General features: G+C 35.9%; 1 protein-coding gene across 2 annotated transcripts in view; it reads right to left on the bottom strand.

The window, feature by feature from the left end:
• Positions 1–11,429, bottom strand: part of LOC149802035 (aquaporin-10-like) — a 59,829-nt gene extending 48,400 nt beyond the window's left edge. The window contains exon 1 of one of the 2 annotated variants that reach the window (XM_089956436.1): positions 10,970–11,429. In XM_089956436.1, coding sequence (XP_089812562.1) covers positions 10,970–11,059 — 90 coding nt within the window. In that variant the 5' untranslated portion in view covers positions 11,060–11,429. The remainder of the gene's footprint in view (positions 1–10,969) is intronic. The other variant, XM_089956435.1, reaches the window with a different exon arrangement.
• Between the last annotated feature and the right edge of the window lie 9,129 nt (positions 11,430–20,558).

Raw genomic sequence — 20,558 nt, 5'->3', positions numbered from 1 at the left:
AACTGCACCATTTCCGTGCATTCGTTGCTGGATTTACGCGCAAGCTTTTACGAAGGATAGCAAATTGCATGGTTTCAATATGCTATGCATACTTTGTACATGACACGATGAAACTCTAGAATTATAAATTAACAAGTCATCCAAGAGCAACAAATCAACATTAATGTATTGTAAAACTTGTCAAGACTTACGTTGTCTAACAGAAACTGTCCTTATAATGCATAAACAAGCAAGGTCCAATTGGCAAGTCTCTTCAGAATAAAACGCAAGTTCGTTTTTAAATTACACATTTCTAACAGTTTTTTAAAGAAAAAAATACCCATAGAGTATTGCTAACTTTATTTGTGAGACGACTAGGGAATATGCATTCCTGAAAAGGTTCCTAACCTTTTTGAACCGAATATAACCACACCAACCCCGAAATGTTTCACGAACGTCCTATCAAGAGTGGTGAAAGTTTAATTTTTTTCCTTATAGAAAATGACAATGAAACAACCAACCAAAGAAACGTAACTAATAGAAACACAGCCATGTTCAATATAAAATATTTTTATTGTATACTTTTTGTGTTGCTGACATATATTTAACTAAAACAAATGTAGAACATCTTAGAGACGGAACTGTTCGAAAAATCACTTGAGTAAAACAAAGAGAAAAACAGAGTACACCCTTAAAATTCCACAATATTTGAAAATGTAATTGAAATTTAAACTATTGTTATCTGACCTTTGGCCTCTTGCCAAGAACCTAAGCCACCCTCCCCTCCGCTCAGGGGTAGCCAAGGATGACCATCTTCTCTTGCAGATCCGCAACAGAGCAACACAACTACAAACATTTGTAAATCCCCCTCCTCCGTGATTTAGGAGAAGATGTCACTGACGAACGGACAGACAGAATAATGGTATTAGTCGACTAAAGCGTGAGGTTGAAAGCCCAACAAATAAACAATGATAAAGTGCTTGAAAAACATTACTTGTTTAGATCTGAATGAAAACAAACTTTTCATATATTTTAAAAATACTTTTTAATTTATTTACTAAATCTACGCTGTTCTGCAGAAGATAAGCCAATTTAGTTTAAACATGTACTTAAAACAAATAAGGCATCATGATTTCAAACAAAACATTTTACAAATATTTATTTTCGTTTTCTTGAAGAAAAATTATGTCTCGTCAGAGGAACATATGTATCAGTTCTTTCTTTTCACAGATTTATAAAGAAATCTCTACAGACGGTTCCTTGCAGATGTATTGTTTGGCGCTTGTTTGAAATATGTTTTACTATTATCTGAGCTATCTCTCATGAATACAAGCAAAATTGAAGTATCTTAACGAGTTAACGCTAACATTTGGTGGGATGATTCTTTGCTCTGTAATTTAATTCTGTTGGCGGTTTGAACGTAACAAAGTTCCGCATATATGTTGGTTGCAGATTTAATCAGATATTTGACTCTAGATCCATGCATATTGTAATAAATTTGGATTATGCGCATTTGGTAATAGCGCCCCGTTGTAAAGAATTCTTAGATTTTTGTGATTACTAGTCTGATTATTGGAATTCGGTGCAACGGAAATATTCCTTAGCCCGAAATAATTAGATAATTACTAGGAGCAAACGTCTCAGAGTGAAGTGTTAGTGAGTTTCCATGATGCCATGGTTCACTAGTAGTGAATTCAGACCAAAACTGAATGAGTGTCCATGTCGTAAGATAGTCCCTATTAAAATCTATTAGTGTACATTGGTTGTGTGACTGCAGTGGCAGTATTTACGGTTGGAAACCGGTAAATTACACAAAGGAATAAATAAGAAGGCACTCGGCGGATACCGTTTATGTCGCCATGGTGGCAAATGCAATGCATACGTACTGGCGAAATGTGCCTTGAAACCATGGATTGACTGGCCTAAGGTGGCGTAGTTAAAATCGTTCCCTGAGTTAGGGGATAGTTGTATAGTTTCTACTGCGTGAACTGCTGGCGGTAAGGAAACATAACGAAGAGAAACGATGCAGTTGTGCGATTGATGTATATCTGGCAAGTTGTGAGATTTGTGGTCTTGCATTGATCAGAGTAAAATTTATGTATAGAACGGACACGTCGGACTTTCTAATTTACAACTGTAGTTGTATGGAAGTCTTTGAAAATTTGGAGTAAACTTATGGCTTCTAGCGGGAATCGCGCCTGGGTTTGACACCGCTCGGTCAAGTAAAGACTCCTGGACTGCAACAATATTATAACATCATTCGTACTGCCCCACCCCCACCCCCCAACAATGTATAACATTTAACAGTTTTAAGCCAAGTGACTGAACAGGGCGCATTACAGCTGAGCGGAGTTATCCGCACTTTTGCGCCAAAAGGTGTGTGACTAAAATCCAAATTGACATATCCACGTTTGTGCAGGAATTGCAAGGTGAATTGTATTCACACACGTGTATTTATTGTATTCGAGGGATGATGAGCACAATAAAAGTCTCAAAGAGATGTGTAATGTTCACCAAATCATGCTAAATTAGATAAATGTAAACAAGAGATAAGAAGATAATAACAGAGATGTGCGCAAATGCTTTGAAGTTAGAGCGATGACGGATTCAGCCGGTAAGATAATTACAACATTTAAGGATAAATAAAAAACACGAGACAGTGAGAAATTAAAAATTAGGTCTTTTCTAAACTGACAACCATGGAAGATAGCAGAATTACATCGAGCAAGTTGGTTACTTTAGTAAATTCGTTGTCTAAAGATAAGATGTATAACTATGCATTTTAGATCGCATCCAACTAATTAAGTTTCATTTGCGCCTTGCATTCAACTGCCTCTTAGGGAAAATGTATATAACTCTCACCCGCAGGATTGTCTTGCTCTAAAGCGTAATATTACTGCGCTAAATCGCGATGGGCTGGAACCAGTTAGAAACCACAATATTGGCTTAGAAAAAATGGAGTCAATTTACGCATACCTTTGATAGGTTACTGATTACATGACGCCGAAGAATACAGTTGGGGATACAAGCATTCGACCTCTTAGTTTTAGATATCTATCTATTCAGTGTATTTATGTCCATATCAAACCCCTATCGCACGCCCTCGCATTTATGTCCCAAGTATCTGCGCATCGATAACTTTTGATAATGTAACGAGACTCATATGAGTAGTACAAACAAGTCCTATCGATAGTTGACTTTAATGACCTTTACAAATATGTAAATGTGTCATGTCATGACACACTGAGCGAGAAAGGACACTAGTTCTTTATTCTTGTCAGCAGACGGCAAACTGCGATGCAGGTAAAATTTGCACGTGCGATTTGGGCGAGGATACTACATGTTTAGTAAGTTTTGCATGCCTTAATAAAAATAGATTTGCACAGGGATACGCCTGAATGACAACGTTTAAGCGAATGGTTACAAGAATGAATGAATTGTTGAATGCATGTCTGTGGACGAAGACAACACTTACTAGAACGATTTAACGAATGTTGCTTTAAATTACAAAACAATGCACAAGTGCGATCATTACTTGCAAGAAAACACTTCAAAAGAAAATAATTTCATTTAACAATAAAAAAATGTCTGCCTTTGAAAAATAGAAAATAATTTGAACATAGTTCTATCTGGAGTCAATTTGGAACAATTACCTGTTACATTTACCTAATAAACTTTCAAGTCGAATCTATATTATTTAATTTATCTTTCCTTTATTGTCAATATTATTTTTCTAAACCAGAGGGAAATTTCGCACCAAAGGAGTTAAAGCAGGATTGAGCCTGTTAACACACAGAGAAGAGTGTGAAGCAGATATTATTTCTTATCTGTCAAAGAATGAAGAATATGTGTAACAGAACCATTTACTGCTTCTTACGCTTTTTTTCATAGTATCATTGACATGGCAAGCAATAATTTATGCTCAAATAAAAAGTAAAAATAAAAAACTAGTAATGTATTTATTGGTGATTATGGACCACTCGTATTATCTGTACTGCTATCTCGAAGAGAGGCATATGAGAATCTTTACACCAGTCGGACTTAAGTGTAATTTTTCCAGAAATTAAAATAAATTACTAGGTCTCCCTTGTTTCTGTTAACTCTCGTCTCTTACAAAGAAACGAGAATTCTAAAATAAAATTATAAATAAAAATCACTATACCACTCCAGGTTCTTGTATCATTATGTGGTATAAGGTAGCGAGATTTACCCCCACTCCTCTCGAAAACGAATAAAACACACTAGACCAGTCAGATTTGAAGCTTATTATTTTAATAAAAATCAACTTAAAAAATCACTAGCCCAGCAAAACATGTCAGTGAAGGGCATTGCAACAATTTATAAGACCAGACAGACAATAGGACTTAAAACAAAAAGACCAACGCTATTTACATACGTTGATTGTGTCACTGAAAAATCATGCAAACTAATGCAGAAACCGAACACAAGAAACCATCATTATAAAGATGCATATTTTGGGACCAGCTTGGATGGATAACTATAAAAGCGTGCGTTAGGGGCTACAAGAAATGATGATAATGCATTTGTATTTTTATGGTCAAACCATTAAACACATAATTTTCCACGATAATGTATCAAAAGTACACACGTAATATACCGAGAAAATGATCTTCACATCAAAAACAGGTTAAAATGAATGATTAAGGTCAATACACATAAATACCATGCCAGTATTTACCAAACGAGACAATAAATGTAGTCTACGATCAATTTAATTCAAAAGAATTTTGCATTCGCGTAAATTACTTTACCAGAGAGTGCCTGTTTATTTTAGGATACAGGACTGTTATTGTAAGCTTTTTCCAGCTAAATGTAACAGTTAAATTAAATCCGCTGAAGTTGATCTGGGACCAGAATTGCCATTTTTCATGAAAACGTGTATAGAGTAGTGCATAAGATCGGAGCTGAAAACAAACAAAGCTAAGGGGGGTGGGGGTGTGAGAAATGTTTCAAGGACTGGGCTTTTCAACGTGGCTGCATGTTCTTGGATCTGGAACTGGGCTTTTAATGAGTGGAAGAAATAAACAAACAAACCAAGTTTCATAATGGAATATATATGTGCAGCAAAATTTAACCCAGCTTCACCACATTTTTCATGTCGGTTTGCCCACGTCCAATAACTGACATAACGTATGGCCAATCAAACCACAGCATTTCTTACACAGCAAAATAGCCCAAACGATATAATGTTTCTTATGTTGTTCAATTCAGATTGTCTCCTGTTCCAAATCAATCAATACAAATATCCGGTCGAAAAACTATTTGAGTAAATATGGATTTTCTTCATCCAGCAATAATCCTATCATGAATATCAACAACTTTCAGTAGTGAAACTAACATACGTTAGTTGTATACACTGTTACACGGATCACCTAACCTAAGTGTATTAAACTATTTGACGTCACATAGAGCATCCAGACACATTCTGTGTTCAAATATGATGTTGTCTGAGTCAAATGTTCTATTTATTCGGAAGGACAGTTGCTCTTTGAATTACAATTTGCAAAAGAAAATATGCTATTAAATGTCATTGTTTATACAACTACACAAAGCTCGACCAGCGTTTGGGGCTATTTCTTTACGTGCAACTAATGAAATGTGCAGCATATGAGTCAGAATAAATGAAATTATTTCTTCTTCTTTATCTTTATTTTCATTAACATACCAACTATTTAATAAACATAATCTCAAATGATTAATGACTTAATACTAAATTTATGAAATTCGTTGAATAATGTCCAGTTTTTGCTCGCCAAGGCAAGCAAAAGTTACACATTAACTTGTTTCATAAATTCAGTATTCCATCATTACTCACTTGGGCTCGCATCGGCACGTCAAATAATGATATAGTTGCACAAACAGAGTAGTGAGGTAATTGTTCACATCAAATAGCGGCGCAAAAGAAAATGCAAAATAGCTGTCAGATATCTATTACGTTTCTCGCAGCTTTAAAAGTGGTTAAATTATAATGAAATAGTTTTAGTTAAATTATAATGAAATAGTTTTAGTTAAATTATAATGAAATAGTTTTAGTTAAATTATAATGAAATAGTTTTAGTTAAATTATAATGAAATAGTTTTAGTTAAATTATAATGAAATAGTTTTAGTTAAATTATAATGAAATAGTTTTAGTTAAACCAGAATGAAAGCGTTAATACTTTATGTGCCAAAACTCAGCCAACCTTACCCCACAAGAAATAAAGAGAGAAAACTGCCTTCTGCAACTAGAAAGGAAGTAAGAAGGATAGATAATCAAAATTTAAACACAATCATAGCGAGAATAGCTAGAAAATAATTTAAAAGAAGTGCCAGTCAGTATATATTATATGCGGGCATCAACGACGACCTCTACGAAATTTGAAGGACACTATTTAAATTTGACAGTTATTAGAAATAAATTGGGCAATTTTGTTCTGTTTGGCAGGAATAGGTAATACTCCATGAACTCAAATGGCCTTATTGGATAAGTTGCATGCATCAATATACATTGATTATTAAAGCCCATCTGGACAGAATACATTGGTTACAGATGACGTCGTAGCAACAACTTATGAAGGTGTTGAAAACGAGAGGAAAAATAACGCACTTTTGTATAAACGAAAGTTATGCGTCATGTTTGGCGATAGTTCCTCATTTCGAGACTGGCAAATGAGAAATATGGTCACATGAAATTATGCAAATAGAAAATGATCATGCAATTTGAATCACTTGCGTATTTATCCATCATGGATTAAATTTTCTTGAAAATGACATAGCTGTCCGATAAAGGCTGTAAGAATGATGACTAGGGGTTGTTGTTGTTGTTGTAGTGTTTAAGTCCATTTTTCAGCACACGATAGGCTATACATGGCGGCCAGTACTAATGGTGAAGGAAGAACCCGGGAAAACCCGGGAAAGAACCACCGACCCACGAGAAGCTACTGGCAAGCTTTCTCACATGCCCACATTAGCCGAACCTGAGACTCGAACCCACGCAGACAGAGACGACATGGGGTAAATTTGGGCCATGTTGATAACAACTGCTATGCGAATCGAAGAAACAGATTGCTTTTATAATGTGTTCATGCGCGTGAAAAATAGCTGACAGAATGAACATATTTAAGAAAATACAGCTCCGGTGCCCTAATTGGTTTGAGCGTCTGCCTCGGAAGCGGGAGGTCGCAGATTCGAAACCCGACCGAGTCACACCAAAGATGTATAAAATTGGTACTTGCAGTTGCCTCGCTTGGCGCTCAGCATCACGAGGTTAATGTTAGGACTAGTCGGCCTGGTGTCAGGATAATGCGACTAGGTGGGACATGATATTACATGATACCTCAGTGCTGGACATCACTATAAACTGGCACACTGTAGACATCCTAGCGAGATGACTGAAAAATTGTTACACTTCGTTAAAAATCTAAATCACACACACACACACACACGTGCGAGCGCGCGCATATACACATTTAATAGATTTTTGGACCAAGTTTCAGTTATTTGTTTGTTTATAGTGTTACGTATATTTGATTTAATTTATATTTGATTTAATTTAATTGTTTGTAAGTTTTAAAATCTTTTTATTTTTAATTTTATTATATGTTAAAATAATTTAGTTTTGTTTACTAGGATATTTTTTCAGAAAATAGTTTGACCTTGACAGTTCAGTTGTAAACACCTAAAGCTGACCTAGTTCCCGGCCTTGATTTAGAAATTCAATGAGAGAAGTAAACAACTTTTTATTTGTATCTTATTCTTAGAGCAAAATGATTGGTTTTCGTCAAGGCCATACTGGGACTACGTGCTTTTATATGTAAATGCTTCTCGAAGGTTCTGGAAAGCTGAACCTCATCCTGGAATTTGTTTTGCGTTTCGAGTTACTGCATAATAATTGTTTATAGAGATTTTGTTCAGTCTGGGCTTAAAAGCTAATATCTAGGTGTTCGTTTGTTTGTGACCAGTTTTGGGAATTACTTTTTAATGTTTGTTCGAATTATTTCGATTCAGCAAGTTTGTTCCTGGAAATATTTGAGTGTTCATACAGAATTCTTGGACAAAGACATTTCATTAATTCAAACACCGGATTATTGTTTTGTGAATAACACAGAACTGTAGACCTTACAACACTACAAAGAATACAGTATACGTCATCGCCTTCCATCTTGGATTCTTCTTTGGGAATCGAATTTGGATTCGTTAGAACATTTCATTATTAGGACTTCTAAAATTTAATTCGCGGATTATTCTTGGATTATTTTTTGTATTTAATTCTTAAAACTGTAAGTCCTTATTTTTTTCATTTTTACAGAGTTTTCTAGGGAAATAAATTATTTGTTAAAGTTTTCAAAGCTTGTTGTTTTCACTCTTTCTTTTATTACTGTTTATTTGAGCCTAAACACGTAACATAAGAAAGGTGTAAAATTTCATTATAAGGACTGACTAGTTTATTTCTTAAAGTTTAGTGAAATATTAACCGACAAGATGTTGTACGACCTTTAGTATCCGAATCACACAGATTGCAGAGCGTTTCTTTGGTTCACACACCAATAAACTTACACAAAATAAAAGAACACTCCATCAACAAAAGTTTTCGTATGAAATAATAATGCGTATTTGCTTATAAGTTTGAACGAGACTAAAATATTGTCAAAGACAGTTGTGTTACAAAATAATATTCAAAATAATAATAATATCGATCTGCCCATTTCAAACACAAAAGGCATTCTGTGAAATTTCAGGAGGAATATGCTGATTTACATAGTGCATTCAGTGATGAGAACGTTGAAATATGCCGTAGCAACCAGAGTGCGCGGTATTACAGGTACACCGGTATACTGTTGACCGCGGTATATTTTTTTTTCCTCAGTGGTTGTTGTTGTTGTTGTTATGGGGTTTAATGCCATTTTGCAGCACAAGATAGGCTATACATGGCGGCCAGTATTAATGGTGGAGGAAGAACCCCGGAAAGAAACACCGACCCACGAGAAGCTACCGGCAAGCTTTCTCACATATCCACATTGGCCGAGCCCGAGACTCGAATCCACGCAGAGAGAGGTGAGATGGCACTGATTCGTGACGGAGAGCGCTTTAGACCACTCGGCCACTCGGGGCCCCTTCCTCAGTGGTACGTACCACGATATTTTATCACTGTACCGGTACTTCACTAGTTTCTGTAAGTAATACGTGTATAGAAATTCCCGTGTAAGATTGTAACGAATTTAGTGACATTAAGTATCTTTCGCTTCTTGAAAAATAATCCTAGTTATTACAGATTTTGAAAAATAGTTGTATTTGTCACAAATTAATTTGAACGATAACACATACAATTATATTGAAAAGCTTTGAATCACATGTATGACATAAATTCACATATGCCATCATGCCGGCCGAAAAATATGTTGTGAAAGATATTCAGGCCAAATCGTTCTTTTGTGATCGTCTTGGATTTTGTAATTGTTTTAAAGTTATTTGTTAGAGTAAAGCATTGCTTTGTAAAACCGAGAATCATCCTCAGGTTTTAGGAAAGCAGTTTTTGTCTTGTATGTAATTTGTCTACACCACAAAGTATTTTCTCGTTTGTTGAGTTAGTGTTACTGGCCCTCTCTAATAAATATCTTAACCGGGTGTTGACATCCAACTCAGAGTTTACCTTTTTATTACAATAATATCGCAGCTAGTCCATTAGGGCATCAATGCCAATACTTGCTATTTTTATCAACAAGCCATCTAATGTCAATACGTTTTACAGGGTGTCATCTGTAATGTAAACTTAAATCATCCCATTTTAGATACAGATTTTAGAAGACAACTTATACAGCAAATAACATACACCTGGCAATTTGTCGTCTATAAGGTATTGACAACGTAATTTTCGGGGGAGAGATGCTGCTATTTTCTTTCGAGTGGGGTCGTTTAATTTTCTTTTATAGCAAAATAATTAATTTTAATTTTTAAAAAAATGAAAAAAATAATGTATTCGATATAACATGGTGTTATTTTTAATATCATTGCGGTATACCGTGGTAAGTATTGCGGTTTGGACATAAATACCGCGGTATACCGCAGAACAAAAGTTTTCGTGGTACCCATGTCTAATATCAATCCATATAGTACGATGATCACAACTGTGCAATACGACAAGCGACTTAACGTGTTTGATGTAGACAAAAACACATTCAGCTCGGTAAATACTTTCGATTCATAATGATTTGAGAGCTGACGTTATAACACTACTGTACTTGGAAGCTGGTAAAACTTGTAATGAGTGGAACCACTTTATTCCTAGTGTGCGTGTTTTCGGATTAGTTATCCAGAGAAACCCTATAGAGGTAAAGGACCTGCGCTGCGCAAACCCATGTACGGAAAATGCTGTTTTAGGTAAACATGTAAACAGATTAGCTAAGTATTTAGCTTTGTAAATAGATACTAAGCTTTGTAGATTTTAACTTTTTCAAAATGATTGTGGCCGAGTGCCATAAATATTTTATATTTGATTTTAGCTACTGATTGAGTAGATGTTGGCTTAATTTGCTTACTCGTGGTGATAGAAAATTGTATACTCTATATGCGTGCATAGTATGTTTTACAATGTCTGCTTTTGTTTTTGTATATTTAAAATCAAGAACAATATGGTTAGGATGTTGTTGGCCAAACATTATTAAACCAAAATATTGCAAACACTGTACATCATTTTTATGTAAATTGACATATGTACATTGTTATTTAAGCACATGCTATAAGTTTGGGGGAGGAAGTAGCTTACGCGTGCATTGACCAGCCATTGTGCATGAATATTTAAGCACGTCTTGAAATAATGTAAAGATTAATTTTTTTCAAAAATAAAACGTTGAATAAAGTGCTGTACTGTATATTGTTTATAGTCCGTAAAATAGCTCCAAAGAACTAATTATTCTTATCATGCAATGAAAACTCCGATTTTAAATAAAATTTGTCTATGTATATGTCTAATCTATGATGCAATAAACTTACCAGAACAACAAATGTCCCTAAAAATTCGGCCAGCGCTTCTCTGCTAAGCTGGCTCCGGATAGCGATTCTTCTAAATAAAGATCTCTCCATAGTCGTTCAATGCGAACACGGAATCAAAAGGAGTGCAATCAAGTTCCGTATTCCTACAGTTTGTTATCCACAATATCCATGTTTCGCAACCAGCATTTTGATTTCAGTAGATGAATACACCCATATCGACTGTGTGCACCAATTGATACTTTCACAGATAAAAAGACACCACTCCATTACATGGCTAACAGGACTCTATCATATGGATATTATGTTTGTTTGTTGTTTATTTCACCGAACGTTCACTCAGTTTAGCAGATAAAGTTATAACAGAGTGGGGTTATTTCCCGTAACTCCGATGCACGCTCCAAAATGAATACAGGTCGTGGCATTTGCGTGTGAAAATCGAGCCTGTTTATCATCTGGCAGTGAGATAACGCACCATAAAGCAAACCACATGGATATATATATACTGTACACACTTACAAAACTAAACATGTCCAGAGCGGCCTAATTTTTCTCTTTCGACAAACTGCAGTACGCGATCGATAACCTGTATGGGTGCAATGGACAGTTATGCTCCGATTTTATCCCGCTTGTATCTAACATAAACACTCATATAAAATATTATACCAGTGATGCTAAAAAGTTCCATATTTTTGGATAGCTATAATAAATCAAAACATAATAATACCACCCAAGGGGAACTTAATAGCAAAAGAAGTGAATGCACCCTACATACAGGCATTTTTTTTGTGTAAGCCCATTTCCTATGTGCTAATTTTGAAAAACATTGTGTACTAAACAGCCCGATGCATTCAAAACTAGTTGCCATCCAGACTGCGTTTGAAATATTCTTCTTGCTCTGAATACAGCGTGTCTACTATTAGAGATGGCTATTTATTCTTTTCTCTCTCTCTCTCTCTTTCTCTCTCTCTCTCCGCAGCTATTTTAGTGAATTTACATCAGGCTAAGACAGAGTGCAGTAAAATGGGAATAGTTTCTACATTCAAAGATACAAATCAAAACTAAATAATGATTTTCGTGGAAAGCATCCTTTTCGTATTTTAATTATTAAATGCTTGCGCTATTGATAAATTTTACATTCAACCAACGCTACCCTAACCCATGTTTTTACGTTAACGTTTAACAGTAAAGTACTCCTTTGAATATTTTCCTGTAACAAGTCGGCTAAATCAACCAGTGTGGGCCTCATACAGTTTTAAAATTAACTGGTATGTCATCAAATTGGCATGCTTTTAATCACCATGAGATATTTACCGCTGTATCAGACACATAAATACGTAAAGAAAGTGAGCTGTTCATTTGCAGCCCAAGTTACGCATTTGATCTCTAATTGTGCAAGGGACAGTTTTTATGAACAAATTCAGTGTTGTATACACCTGCCTAATATATAAATTCATAAAATATAAAATACATGAGTGAGGTTGTAACGATGTTTCCTCTTGGTAAAGAGGGGTGGTTAATTAGATTTGGCTCTCATTATCTAGAGGATGACATCCCTCGATTTTATTGCCTGGTGTGAGTGGATAGATAGAACACCAACAGAGAACTGATCATAACTATTGAGAAGAAATAATACAATACGAGACAAGAAAATGACAAATGAATCAATGACATAAACTAATAGTGTCAGATTCAATTCAAGCAAATTTACGTTACAGAATTTCAATATCAGTGTTCTATTATTGATTCATTTCATCATGATAACGAGAGTGGTGAAACGAGCACAATGTCCACGCCTGATTTGCATCACGGAGCGTCGTTTCCACTCTTTGTCTCCGTATATCCCACGTCTTCCCATCTTCACGTGTATTCGTTACATCTGTCTTGATCCTTCTATCCTAACCGTTTGGAATTTTACTAGCTACATATTGTGCAGTGACTACATCAGGTGTACATGCCTCACATCAGTTTCAAGAACAACACAAGCCGGAAAGACCAAATTCAAAAGTATATCGATATCTTTAATTATTACACAATAAGAGGTCAAAATGTCACACCATAGCCTTAAGCTAAGAAATAAGCCAGAGGCTGATTAACTATCCCCTGTCACCAAATGCCAGTCAAACTGTGAAAGGCAGTCACCAAGCAAACCAAACCATTTTCAAGCCTAACTCAAAGTAAGTATAAACCAAATTGCAGATTTAGTTTCTGTATGGATTTGTAAACACAAATCTCATGGTTTTCAAGTTCATGCCCTCTACCTTAAAGACCAGGTGTGTCAAAATACAAAACTCTAGTGATACCTTGACCTACCGACTACTGGTATGTCATTGTCTATTTACTACGAAGTAACTATGGGAGGTAGACACGCTACACTCCCATAGCAAGAACAATACCTAATTCACAACTATATACTTAACTTAACCATTTTAAAAAAACAGTTGAAAGAAGTAAAAATTATAACTTTAGGTTAAGACTCCAGTTTACGAAACTTTTCCCTGCTACTTGTATGCAATTTCAAGTTCATATTGGTCGATATGTATAGGCATTGGGACTTCAGGTTTCTCACCAAGGTGACGGTGCAGTAAGGAAGTACATCATGTTCTATTCACCTACTTAATACCATCCAACACCCACCTTTACAAACCAAACAGATGAGGGAAGGTAAGTATAAGGAATGGTCACTAACAAGTCTATCGACAACTACAGCATCGCACATGCACCAAGGGGAGTGACGGGACACCCCATGTGAAGGGGCAAATTTCTGGCGAGCTATGAAGAACATATTGGTTGAGACTGGATAACAATAATTAGATTTATGGGGACATGCGCTTATCAAATCGCCATACTGCCATGATCGGTAATGTCTTTTCGAGGGGAGTATTTCATTCGTAATTAAGCATTTGTTTATACAGCAGCCAGACGGACTATTAAGGACACGGTAAACATTGATTTCAAGGTAAAACTGTCAAAAATTGAGAATTTCTTGTGACCAGTAGTCGCAACGTAGAAGGTCAAATTGACCCCAGATTTGGCGCGTCTGGAAAATGGTGGCAAATATACTTAATCCTGATTGGTTACGCTAAGTAAGGAGCGTGTTTCCCCACACTAATTTTTTGTCTTAATATCGCCCACATCGAAAATTTTAATCAGTCTAAGCTTTTCTGCAAAGGAAAACAAGTCAAGAAGACTCCGAGAGAATTTGGGAGAAATTCTCTCGTAAAACTGTTGTCGAGAAAAACCGACGAACAAATTTGACGGTATACGCGAGAAACGCTGAAAGCTAAAAGGGAGAAAATAGCTATCTCTGAGACGTATAGTAATACGTACTTATCCTGAGATCCAGAGATCTGTGAATCTACGTGCTACGCACAGAGTGAGGACCGAAAGAGGCAAGACTGACAAAAGTCGAAGGAACAGCTACAGTGGAAATGGAGTGAACCGAAGGAACAGGTTATGCAATCGCACAAGGCATTGACTTCGATTGTTCACTTGATCCTATGATGAACTAAATATATCAGTAGAACATATCGGCTACTTTATTTAAATATATTTGTGTTCTTTTTGCAATTCGGTGAAAGTTTTATATCTAAAAGCAGAGTATATTCCTGATGTAATGAATTCTCACAGTTGTTTTATGTAATTGATTAAATTGTTTGTTTATCTGTATGGGGGCTCGTGTTGGCTTGTTCTATATATCTGCTCAGATCTCTATCTCTTCCACCTATAAGTTTCACCACTTATATTTATATTTACTCGAACCGGGCAATAATATTGAGGGCTGTCAACCTCTAGATAACGAAAACCAAATTAGGCGGACACCTTGAAAGAAGATACAATCCGCCAACCCACAACTCTTGCAAGAAGAGGAGACTTTGTGTAAGGTTTCTACAAGGTGGACCGTGGGTAACGCTTACACCCAATCTCCAGACACGCAAGACTAAAGGAAGAAAATATAGTTTTAGAGTTTTGTTTTGAAGACAAGCGTAGACAAACACATGCATACATTTACGTACAAAAACATAAAACAGATAATGTCCTTGTCAACAATGAGAAGTATTAGGTTTCTGGAAACAAGAATGACTCTGAATAGGGTAACTCTGAGAAGGTTCGTTTATGTGTTAACTATATTTGGTTAACAATGTCTGTACCTCTCGAGTTTCCATCATTTCAAACTTCTTCTGAAGATGGGTCCAGCACGCCTTCATGTATACTGGGTAATCGGGATCAAACAGTAATACAGCGATAATTTCAGATGTCGTCGACAGTACCGTCGTTGTCAGAATAATAAGAACTCCTTCAAAGCAAACAAGACAATTTCGAGAAATTTCATTAAAGACAAACTGAGGAAGAATTCACAATTTTTCAATAGAGGGAAGCAGTTAAAAAAAGGGAGGCAAGACATGAAATTAAATAACGTGACGAATCATCCTAGTGAAAGAGTGGAGATGTCAGACACCAAAGGCACATGGAAGGAAATCTTGACTGAACTGAAATTGTTGATAGACTCATACACGATCTATTGGGCCAAGTCTAGTATGCAGCGACTACCAGTTGTATTTCTACTACTACCAACACTGCTTTACACATAGCAACAAATTCTAGAACAGAGACTTTCGCCGTTACAGTAGCAACAACCTTGGGACACTGACGTGGCAATTTATTTCGGCAGCTGCATCAAATGGATTTTTACTCTCTTAATAAAGAAACGACCCGTTTCACGGCCACCCGAGTATTACAGAACAAAGTTACTGAGTATTGGTAAAATAAAAAATATTCCCTCTCTCCGTTAAAAATATACATGTATTAAGTGCGTGCAGGCGTGTGTCTATATCTAATTAATAATAATAAACAAATAAAGAAGCTTTTATATTTTCACTTATATGGTGTATATTCTGTTGAATTGGAGTCACAGCCAATTTCAAAAACATTGTTTCAGATAAATTAATTTGATTTTCTTCTACCTTTGTCGAATCTTGTGTCAGTTTTGGTTTGAAAGTCTTGTAAGGAACTGGCTATTATGCTTCTTCTCTTCGTGAAACCTCCTCTGTTTCCGTTTCATCTTCCATCACTTTCCATTAACCTTATGAATGCTTAGAGAATCAATGTTCTTGCATGTGACACTCAAAAAATTCTTATTTCCTTTTGTCTCAGAACCAGATTTCTCCGTTTAGGACAATGGGGGGGGGGGGCACGTTTATTTGAGCTGTGAAAGTTCCGGGATCCAATATCCTTTCTCTTAATAGTTATAACATGTATCTTCACTTTAATCTCGAGATTATTGAGAGTCTCCCATCGGAATTCTTGAATGTATCACATATTTCAAAGTTTTATCTTACGTTGCTTGTCACTGGTGGAAAGTCTAAATAAAACTAACGTTATTACAAGTTTCCCGTGTGTGTGTGTATTTATGTATATATATATATATATATATATATATATATATATATATATATATATATATATATATATATATATATATATATATATATATATATATACACATATATGTATATATATGTATATATATATGTATGTATATATATATATATCTATATATATATATATGTATGTATGTATGTATGTATGTATGTATATATATATATATATATATATATATATATATATATATATATATATATGTATATATGTATATATATATATATATATATATATATATATATATATATATATATATATATATATATATATATATATATATATATATATATATATATATACAGAGAGAGAGAGAGAGAACCCACAGAAAATCAGAGACAGAGAGAGAGAGAGAGAGAGAGATGGGGGAGCGAGGTACAAACAAATCAGACTTGAATAATGCACGATCATGAAACTATTACAGTATTCTATAAAGAGATCAGAAATAATGCGAAACGTTATGTACCGCTTGAAACGATCACAGTATTCTATGAGGAAATCAGAAATAATGCGACACAAATGATCGCTACGTTATATGCCGCTTGAAACGATCACAGTATTCGATAAAGAAATCAGGAATAAAGCAACACGGATGACCATTGCGCTATATGCCGCTTGAAACCATCACAGTATTCCATGAAGAAATCAGGAATAAAGCAACACGGATGACCATTGCGCTATATACTGCTTGAAACGATCAGATAAGTATTGATAGACGTTTACCGTAAATATTTTGAGATCATCGATCCTTATTTGCAATAAGGCAGACCAGATTTTCAAACTTATACAGACAGGAATGATATGAAGAACTTCTATAATGCTTTTTGAAGACAATCTACGGACAAAAGTTATCAGAGACATCTCCAATAATGAGTGCTGACACCGTCACACTGACCACTAACAAAGAAATAATACTTAAGTGATGTGCAAAACACTTCAACATCTTCTATACAGTCATCTATCAGGAGGCAATTGATCGGCTTCTCCAAGTGGAAATCAACATATCACTTGCTGATCCACCCGTACAGACTGAAACTGAAAACAATCCACCTGCCGTCAAAAGGCAGGGCACTTGGAGCAGATGCTATAACTACAGATGTCTACAAACCCGGAGTCTTACACACGGCACAAAAACTGACTGAACACTTCAATGTGGACAATCCAGGAGTACAAGGACACGTCCATCGTCCACGTGTACAAGCGGAAAGGAAACAAAATCCTGCGATAACCATCTTGCTGAAAATAGTCTGCAAAATCCTTGCGAGAATTCTGCCTAATCGTCTTGTGCATTTCATCGATCAAGGGTTTCTGCCAGAGAACATTTGTGGCTTCAGGAAATGATGGGTGACCGCAAACATTGTATTTGCTTCTCGTTCTGCCATGAACAGAACGCAAACATGTACACGACATTCATCGACATCACTAAAGCTTTTCACACAGCCAGCCGTGTAGCCCATTTAAAGATCATGGCAAAATTTGGTTGCCCAAATATATTAATCGATACGGTTCGCTATTTCTATGAAGGAAGTCATTGTCCGTGATCTTCTATTCTTATGTTACATGTTTAGGCTCTAATAAACAGTAACAAAAGATAAAGTGAAAACAACAAGCTTTGAAAAATTTAACAAATAATTTATTTCCCTTGGGAAACGCTGTGAAAATGAAAAAATGAGAACTTACGGTTTTAAGAATCAAATCCCCCCCCAAAAAAAATCCAAGAATAATCTACGAATTAAATTTTAAAGGTCCTAATAATTAAATGTCTCAAGTTTGAGAACTGACGAAAATACCAAAATGGAAACAGAGTTGATGTGTACAGTCCTTTGTGAACTACAGAAAACAATATTCCGGCATTTTAATTCCGAATAAAATTTATATAAATGTCTTTGTCCAAGAATTCTGTATGAGCACTCATATTTCCAGGAAAAATAATTAATCTTTTTTGAATCCAAATAATTCGAATGAATATTAAAATGTAATTCACAAACTAGTCACAAACACACACCTTCCAGTGTAAAGAAAATACCTCGACTCAGAAATATCTCTATAAACAAAGGTTATACAGTAACTTGAAACGCAAAACAGATTCCCGGATGAGGATCAACTCTCCAGAATGTTCGAGAAGTATTTACGTCTAAAAGCACGTAGTCCCAGCATGACCTTGATAAAAACCAATCAATTTACTCTAAGAATAAGATAAAAATAACAAGTTGTTTACTTTTCTCAGTGATTTCTGAATTAAGGTCGGGAATTAGGCCAGCATAAGATACAAAGTTTGGTGTTTACGATTAACTCTAAGTGAAACTAATTTCTGGAAAATATCTAATTCCAGGTAAACAAAATTACATTATTTTCACATATAATGAAATTAAAAATAAACAGATTTTAAAACTTACTATCAATTAAATTAAATCAAAATTTAAATTATATCAGGTTTACGTAACAATATCTGCTGACGACTGTTTCCTGAATGTCAAATCTGAGTCTGACATGCAGCATAGTATGGGCCACTTTTGTTCATTGTGTGACAATAACGCTCTCACAATGAGTATCGAGAAGACAGAGTGGAATCACCATCCTGCTTTCAGTACCTGAGGCTTTGGACAAGTTCACCTATCTCGGCGGCACACAATTACGTGCAGTCCACATCGAAAATGAAACCAGAATTGGTAAAGCAAGCGTGGGCTTTGGCGGACTACGTGCAGATGTGTGGGAGCGCAGAGGTATCATTATATAAGCAAAACCATGTGGTTTCAACATTGCGTTGCCGTTCCTGCTGAACGATTGCGAAACCTGGACGACGTAAAGACGCCATTTCAGGAAGCTGAACCATTTTTACGTGGGAAACCGATGAGGATAAGATGGCAAGACATGGTCACATAAACCGACTTTCTCACCCCAGCAGGCATTCTAAGCATCCAAATTCTGCTGATGGAAACGTGGTTAACATGGATACACCAAGTCAGCAGGATGTCATATGAGCAACTAACAAAAAAGATCTATGACGAACCGAAGCAGTAAAAACGAACTCAAGGTGGTCAGAAAAAACACGCTTCAACGATTTCATTATGTCACGCTTGAAACATTTCAGCATTGAGCCTGAGTATTGGCAAGATCTTATACATCTTGCGTAGTGTATTCTACACAGGAGTTGCATATTTTGAACGGAGAAGAACTGAAAGGCACTGCAGGCGCGTGCGCAGCGTAAATCTTAAAAAAGCAGCAAGTCCTCTGTTGATCAAGCGAACCATAGCGGTACCTCCTGTCAAGTGTGCCACAGAGCTCTAATTAGCCCGATCAACCAGTCACGTACTAACAAAAACCAAACCAGTCAGTGATGTTATGTTCATCTTCGAAGGTGAAGGACTAACAACAGCAGTACCATCATCATCATCGTCCCCACCACACAGATAATCAAGATCGTCCAAGAATAGAAGTCACTTGGATTATTTCGATATCAAATCTGCCGTCAAGGCGACTTCTATAAAGTTGCGAGAGGCAGTCTACACTTAGATAGTAAAATTTAAAGAATTTTAGATAGAAAGTAGCTATATTAATCACGGCATTATTAGATTCCATCTTATTCGAGTTTAAGCGATTTTCTCGGGTTGAATATCTATATCGCTTAGAGTTTATATCGCTTGTGACAGCTTTAAATCTCCCTTATGCGTGGAATTTAGCAAATCCCCTGAATTATCACGGTCCAAGTTAATGACTTTTTTACATCACCGATTGAAAAGCCGCATCAGTGACTAGCGTTAAAGTTCTTTCGGACAGCGAATCACCACTTCGCAAAGTGTTTACTATGGAGCATCTCCAACTGTCAAACGAAATATTGTCATGGTTGATAGCGATAAAGACAACATGAGGTTAGCCCTTACCAGTATGGTGGCGCGAGCTCGAATTAAAGCGATTATGGATGAGCATTAGAGAATCGCGTAGCCACTAACAACATAGAGAAGCAAATATCCATTTGTAGCAAGAACTACACCGTGTGGATATTATGAGATGCAGAATTTTCAATAAGCGTTAGTTGCACAATATACGTTGAAAATACACACCAAATCACATGCAGAGACCTTCTGTTTCGAGGACCATTTATCAACGTTTGTCAGCAGCAATTACGTTTCGAATCTATTTGCCGTATACGGGG

This window comes from Sinohyriopsis cumingii, chromosome 4, assembly GCF_028554795.1.
Source record: "Sinohyriopsis cumingii isolate HCF-2022 chromosome 4, ASM2855479v2, whole genome shotgun sequence".
NCBI classification, from domain to species: Eukaryota; Metazoa; Mollusca; class Bivalvia; order Unionida; family Unionidae; genus Sinohyriopsis; species Sinohyriopsis cumingii.
This window is presented reverse-complemented; position numbering and strand designations above follow the sequence as displayed.